General features: G+C 46.8%; 1 protein-coding gene across 1 annotated transcript; it reads right to left on the bottom strand.

Moving 5' to 3' along the window:
• Positions 1-4,098: 4,098 nt before the first annotated feature.
• LOC149385687 (putative inactive disease susceptibility protein LOV1) lies at positions 4,099-7,554 on the bottom strand. Its single transcript, XM_089626388.1, has one exon. The coding sequence runs from the start codon at positions 7,552-7,554 to the stop codon at positions 4,099-4,101; it is 3,456 nt and encodes a 1,151-aa protein (XP_089482514.1).
• Between the last annotated feature and the right edge of the window lie 263 nt (positions 7,555-7,817).

Genomic DNA, 7,817 nt, shown 5'->3' on the forward strand with positions numbered 1-7,817 from the left:
ACCCAACAGTAACGTGAGAAATCATCTACGCAAACGTAAATATACTTTTTACCTCCCAGGCTTTCAACCTGCATAGGACCCATGAGGTCCATATAGAGCAGTTCCAGCACTCGTGTCGTAGTAAGATGTTGTGACATGTTGTGTGACATCTTGGTCTGTTTGCCTATCTGACAATCTCCACAGATCCTTCCACCCTGGTACTTCAGAGCCGGAATACCACGAACAGCTTCCTTTGAAATAACGTCATTCAAGCTGCGGTAGTTGAGATGTCCAAGACGCTTGTGCCATAAGTCCGTCTCCTCGAGTTTGGTCTTCAAACAGGTTTCTGGCAACACATCTAGAGGCACCCATAAGTAGCAATTATCGGAGGAGCGTTTACCTATCATAACATGATTGTTGGAGGCATTGGTCACATTGCACGTAGTCTTGTTGAAGTGGACATAGAGCTTGGCATCACACAATTGGCTGCCGCTGATAAGATTGGCTTTAAGGTCTTGCACGTAGAGGACTTTGCCAAGAGGGGGTAGACCATCAACATTCAGTGTGCCTACACCGAGGATTTTCCCTTTGACCCCGTCACCAAAGGTAACATGGCGACTAGGAAAAGTCTCGATATTCTTCAAAAGATCCTTTTGACCGGTCATATGGCGGGATCAGCCACTATCAAAGTACCAATCTTCGGTCGTCATAGCTCTGAGTGAAGTGTAAGCGACATTGCATCGGATGTCTGGTTCACGAACTCTCCAAATCTTCTCGGGAGGGGCAACGGTCTTTTTCTGACTCTGAGACTGCTTCTTCAAATCTTTATGGAGTCGATAGCACCAAGGTCTGATGTGGCCAGGCTTTAGGCAGTAATGACAAACCCGACGTCGCCGATTGCGTCTTGTCACATGAGGTGTTTCAGCATATTCTGTGACATCGGCCTCTTTTGGTTTTTTGCTGCCTTTTACAAACGTGGTTATGGAACTAGGTTGTCGAGCATCATAGCCAATGCCGTGATGATTTCTAGCATCTTTCCCCAAGCAAAGAATATCATCAAGATTGGATGTTCCTGAATTGAGCATACAAATATTTCTTTTAAGAGCATTAAATTCAGAGAGAAGCTTATCTTGTTGTGTCTTTTCTGACTGGAGTGATCGTTGAAGAGAGGCAACGGTTGAGGCAAGCACTTCTTTTTCCTAAGAGATGACAGTAACCTTTGTGCGAAGGTTTTTATTCAGCCGTATGACTTCGGTCCATCGACTAAATAGTTCACGATAGGCTTGTGAGACAGACTCCAATGATATTTCAACATCACTCTCACTGGAAGAAGCATTGTCATAGAATTTGTCAGAAACATTTTCTGTGACATCCTGATGAGACTGAGGATCGGTCGCTTCCTGAGTGGTGAATGCAAGGTGGTTATTGGGACTATCTTTATCCTCTGACTCTTGTTCACTCCAAGCAGTATTGTAGCTCTTGTTGTTCTTCTTGAGTGTATTCTTAGCCATATCATCATCGTCGAGGGGTGCAAGATCTTCATGGATGTCCGCTTTCAAGGCGATTCCCTTCATTTTGGGCTCCGGATCAATCGTCATCTCAAAGGTTCGGAGAGAACCCATGAGTTCTTCAAGTTTCATGCTCCTTATGTCTTTGGCCTCCTCAATAGCAGTGACTTTGTAGATGAATCGTTTGGGCAGCGATCGCAACACTTTCCTGACAAGTTTCTCCTCGGGAATTTTCTTGCCAAGGGCAAACGATTCATTAGCCAGATCAAAAAGACGAGAATTGAACTCATTAATAGTTTCACTTTCTTCCAAATTATGAGATTTTCAAACTTTGTGGTTAACAGTTGAAGTCTTGACATACGTACCGTATCGGTTCCTTCATGGTGGACTTGAAGGATTGTCCATGCGTCTTTGGCAACCTCGCAGGTGTGGATGAGTTTGAAAACGTTGGCGTCCACAGCGGAAAAGATGGCGTTGAGTGCTTTCGAGTTGGAGTTAGCAAGTCTCTCTTCATCGAGGGACCAACGTTCTTAAGGCTTGAGAGTTGAGCTTCCATCGGCTTCCTTAGTGGTCGGATGAGTCCATCCCGTGAGAATCACTTTCCAAGCCTTTTCATCCAAGGACTTCATAAACGCCTTCATATGTGCCTTCCAATAGGAGTAGTTGCTGCCGTCAAGTAATGGAGGTCGGCTGATCGACGCACCTTCCTTCATGAAATCCATCTCGAATAACAGATCAGTAAACACCACGGATCACACTCAAGGTGAGGAGTGAACTGCTCTGATACCAATTGAAATTACGTGATCTGTGCGTATGCCACAGAATATGTTGTGACGGATTCTGTGACAAACACTAAAATTCGAGTGATCAAACAGAGAAAGCTGTAAGTGCGAAAATATAAAGAACACATGGATTGGTAACCCAGTTCGGCAATTCGTGCCTACGTCTGGAGGGCCTTTGCCCGGTGGAAAGCAATCTACTATGATAACGTGGTACAATAAGGTTTTACACTCAACGACTCCCTCGCTAGCTACCCAACCTACGTCTATCCTCTTCAACAGCAACTTAGGCTCCCCCTAAGCACGAGATCTCCTCGATTCCCACATAATATCTCTCCCGAGACTTCTAAAAGTGTTTCCCAACAAGAACAATGGAAAAACCTAACCTCTAGCTTCTAATACAATCACCCGTATATAGGCAACAAAGCAGAGGTAACAGACACCTTAAGAGCTTGAACACAGGTCGTTCTAAGCTCAGCTAAAACACTCAAAATAAATCTCTCAAAAAGTGTTTCCCCGAAAGCGTCAAAAAAAGGTGTGTGAAAGGAGGACGCCTCATATAGTCTTCGAAGTAAATTAGGGCGTGTGATTCAGTTGCTGGTATCAGGGATATCGTATCTTCAGATCCCTGGAAAATCTCGCGGATATTTGATGACTCCGAGAAAGTCGCAGAATATGTCGCAACAAAATCTGCAACAAATCAAATATTCTCTGCCGCGTGACGACTCCACATCAGCAACAGATGTCCTCCTTTTATGAGCAATTTTGCCAATTAAACATCGCCAATAAATGCAAAGTAGTTGCATCAACAGTTTCTATATGGCTATTATGCAAACTTAAGGTTTCCATTTTAATAATAAAAACTTAAGCCATTAAAATAAAGAAATGCTCTGTTTAATTTTTATTTCTTCAAAGATACTTTGTTTATTCATAGCAATCTATATCAGATTCTGGAGAAAAGAAACAACTTAGAAGTAGAATCATTGGTGGAGGTGGAGCTCAAAAGTTTCTAGAAATAAAATTTTATAAAATTAAGTTCTTAATTATATTCTGACTTTACCTCAACTTGAAATATTAAAATTTGTACTGAGCTCTCTCTAGGATGATGAGATATAATCAGACAATAACTTAGTTGAACTCGATTCTTTACGGATAATATTTGTATAATAAAAACAACGCGTATCTTCTACCAAGCCGACTTTGTTTAAGTGAATTTAGCCCAATATGATTGTTTCTAATACACATTTCAACTCTAAAATACAAAGAGTATTTGCTATAGTGAAAAACCAGAAAATACACCTAGACAATTTTTCTTGAAACACAAAGCAACATTTATGGAACTGGAAGTGTCTAAATAAGAATGAAACGAGAAATAAGCATGCGAGGCCTACATTCCAGCCTCAATCAACTATGCATTATAATAGTTTTTCTATTTAGTCCACTCGACACACCTAATTAATATTAATCCTCGCAGAATTTGCAGACTTGACTTGGAGAAGCCAAATCCATGCAACAAGATTAAAATGTGAAAAAAAAATAGTAACAAATTGAAAACACGACAAAGTAATAATACTGATTAATTATTTCCCTGGAAGGCTGGAAGCACTACTAAACATAGAAAATGGTAACATGCCATTCATGAGCAGTGGTACTTGTAAATTACTGCAACCAGATTAATAAGAAGTGATTCGGGGTTATAGTTCTAGCAGTTTTCTCGTACTTTTGGTGATGCTGGGACAGTGAACGATATATTGTGATGATGAGTTCTCCCTTGCGGCTGCGAAATAATCCTCGATGAATTCTTCGTGATGAGCCATGTTGGTGAGCTTCAACTATTGGAGGGTCTTCAATTTTGGCAAACCACTGGTAGTCCTCAACTTGTTGCACATCCTAATCTCATGCTCTCTGAGTTTCGGCATCGCTTGGAGCTCGATTTTCAGGATTTCCAGATTAGGCAGGCTCCAAATCTGCAGAACCAGCAACTCTGGGAAGTGGTCTCTGTGGAAAACCATGCGAGTTCCCATGTAAGCTTTGGAGAGCAGTGAGAGAAACTTTAGGCCTTTAAGCTTCATTAACATTGGGACAAAGTCACCATCAAGTTCGGAAGCGGACAAGGTGAGCTCGGTGAGGCTTTGTGGGAGGTCCTTCAATACAGTATCGTTTTCCAGCTTTCCCAACAAGTAGAGGTTTGTGAGGCTTGTTAGGCCGGATAGAGACTCCAGCTTTAGCTCCTGAGGCTCTCCGTTCTCGCTTATCGACCTCAGGCTCAGAGATCTGAGGTTGGTCAGTTGCGCTATCCCTTTTACCAACTGCTTATGCTGCTTCGGCGGCAAATTTGATATCGTCACTCCCAATTTCTGGAGGTTCGGTAGCTTATTGAGCCCGCTCGACAAAGCACTGCCTCCATGGTCGAGAAACACGCCGCTCAGAGTCTGCAGGTTTCTCATGGAGCTAGAGCTGAGCTTCGGTATGTGCTTGATGCGGCAGTTTTTGCTGAGGTAAAGGTGTTGAAGCGACTTAAGTTTCCAGATGGATGGAGGGAGGGTCTGCACGAAGGTGTACTTCAAATCCAGTGTCTGAAGCTGCGACAATTTGCCGATCGAGTCCGGGAGTGTCTCGATGAAAGTCCACCTCAATCCCAAGTAGGAGAGCTTCTCGAGCTTCCCGATGGTGCGCGGCAACTGAGGCCTGAACACACCCTCGAGGTCAAGCACCAGAAGCTCCCGGAACTGCCTGTGGCTGCTAGCTATGCCCTTGAGCAAGAAGTTACCAATGTCCTCGTTGGGCTTGTTTCCATCGCTGGTGTCGAAGAACATGATGGTGCGGGGATACTTCTCTTCTTTGAGGATCACGTTTGAGTTGAGGCTGTGGACACTGCGGGCGGCGCAGGTATCCTGGTCCTCGAAGCGGTACGCCAGCTGACGATTATGACTCGCGAAGAGGGACCACGACTTGGCTTTAGCGGCCTTGTTTCTGGTGTCCTTCACCCAAATCTCTCTCATGGTGCTCGGGAAGCGGCACGTCTTGATTTGGCCGTTGCGCTTTCTCTCCACCACCTGAATCATGTTGTGTTCGACCAGATCTTCAAGACGCTCCTTTGCCTCCTTGCCGCTCTTGACCGACCCAGATGCTTCCCACAGAGCCAGCAGCCTCCTTGCCGCGATGTGCACGTCGGTCGGGAACAACTCGGAGTAAGAGAAGCATTTCCCGAGATCGGGCTTGGACTGAAAATTATCTTTGTTGACATCCCAATTGGCGGACCATTGGTCGTAAGCGATGTGGTCACGGTCGAGCACCTTTTTGAGCTCTGCTTCCTTGAGCTCCTTCCCGAACAGCAAATACCCGAGATGCATGATGGCAACGGGAAGACCTCCCGCTCTTACCACCACTCTCTTCGCCAGCGATTTAGTCTTTGAATCAGAGTCCGAAGGGAATTGCACCAGCTGGGTGAAGAACTCCCAGCTCTCCTCTTCTGTCCTCAGCCGCATCCGGTGAGTCAGTCTGGGATTTGCATGCTCGGAAACCTCCTTTGACTTTGTCGTCACGATAACAACGGACTCGCTTTTTACGGGAAACGCTGGTTTCAGCGTGTCCCAAGCTTGCTTCGATGGAAGATCATCGAGGACCACGAGGGAGGGTTGGGTGGTCAAGAAACTCCGTATCTCGCTGCTCCACAATTCTTTGTCTCTGGGGCGCAGCTGCGTTGGCAAGATCTTCTCGCCAACCGCGGTCAGGAGGCCTGCCACGCGGGAGGTAGAGTCCATTTCGGAAAACCTGACGATGTAGACATTTTTGTTGAAGCGGTTCGAGATGGAGGAGTGGTTCACGACTTCCTTGGCCAGTGCCGTCTTGCCTATCCCTTGCATTCCCACGATGGACACGACCGTGGGTTCGTTGGTGCCGCCGTCCTCGCCGGAGAGCGAGACGAGGGACGAGACGAGCTTGTGAACGTCCTCATCGATGCCCACGGTGGAGCAAGAGTCCTTCTTCGCCTTGATGCTGCACACGCGGACCATCTTCTCAAGGTTGTCAACCGCCGCGGATATTTTTTTTATTTCGCTCATCTCCCACTTGTCGCCACAGTCTATCATCTTCTTGCGAACCTCCAAAGCCATATCTTCCAGGAGATCAAAGCAGGCATTCCTTGCGTGCACTGCCTCGTTCTCCTTCTTGAGTTTCCCATCCAGCTTATCCAGCAGCTTGCACACCTGCGACACATCCGACTCTTCCGGGACCGGGAACTTTCTCTGCAGCTCCCCCCGGATCTCGGCCAGGATGGAGGGGATCTTGCAGCCGCTGCGCTGCGACTGCCGCCGGATCAGCTTCTTCGAAATGCGCGGCCGAAACTTGATGCCATACATGGACTTGGCGTCTAAAAGGTCCGAGAATCGGGTGTCGAAGTAGGCGATCTTCCTCCTGATCTTGCTCTTCGCACTCCAGTTGCGCCAGCCGAGCAAGATCGGATACCTCACCGTCCGCTCCTCGGCATCGGTGGCCTCGAAGATGGAGCTCTGCGCCTCGTTGATGTCCGCAACCGCCTCCTCTCCCCACGCCCTCTCGATCGCGCTCTCCAGCCTCAAGAACTTCAGATCTCTCACGAGAGCGACCACGAGCTTGACCTTTATCACCGTCAGCCTCACCTCCTCAGCCAGCCTCCCGCGGATCCCCGTCCCCTTGAGGCCCTCCAGAGCCTGGCCCATCTTCTCGTCGAACTTGACTTTCGTGGCAAGAAAAGTGTTGTTCGAAGCCCGCTCCACCGGTCGCTCCTGCAAACTCCAAACCCTCTCCCTTGTCTGCTCCAGCAACATGCACAGATTACAGGTCAGCTCCTTCTGCTTCGACACGTGCTTCTTGACCTCCACTTCGGCACTCTTCATCTCCGTCCAGTTGTCGATTGTTTCTATCAGGTCCGCCAAAGCCATGAAGTGCGTGAACTTGTTGCTTCGGTTCTTCAACTCCTCGAATTTCTCGACGGCTTTCTCTGCCAGATCCAACACGACTTCGACTTTCTCGACCCAGTCCTGCACGGCGATCCCCCTCAGCGCCTGCGCTATTTCGTCCAGGCTGCTCAGCTCCGACATTACAATCTGCTTCGAACGCCTCGCCCTGATGTCCTCCACCTTTTTCTTCACATCCGTGATGTCCGCTAAAATGGCTTCCAGAAACGTGCATTGCCTCTTCACCCACTTGCACATCCGCTCAGAGCGCTTGAGCAACTCGTTGCTCAAGGCCACGCAGAAAACCACGAACGCCAACAGAGTCACGGGTAACCAGGTCGTTTCATTCATGGCTTAATCCTTTGAGATCTCTACAACTATAGTGATCACCTGGTGTGACCGATATCCATGTCTACCATTGACAAAACTGACTTCAAGAGTTGTTTATTTTATTTCACTCGCCAACACTCAATTGGCTCTTTTATTTGTTTACTGCATTCTAATAGTCGGTTAGTCGTTGATCATTTCATTACACTTTTTTTTTTCTTTTTTTTTTTCAATCGATTCATTTTTTTTTGCTCAATAACTTCCATTCAATTCATTACTTCTATTAT

The sequence above is a fragment of the Urtica dioica genome, chromosome 9 (genome assembly GCF_054948205.1).
Source record: "Urtica dioica subsp. dioica isolate 48M chromosome 9, U.dioica_male_clone48M_v1_H2, whole genome shotgun sequence".
In the NCBI taxonomy this organism is placed as follows: Eukaryota; Viridiplantae; Streptophyta; class Magnoliopsida; order Rosales; family Urticaceae; genus Urtica; species Urtica dioica.

What these genes read in the sequence shown, in the direction of transcription:
- LOC149385687 (XM_089626388.1), bottom strand. Translation starts at nt 7,554, where the DNA reads ATGAATGAAACGACCTGGTTACCCGTGACTCTGTTGGCGTTCGTGGTT.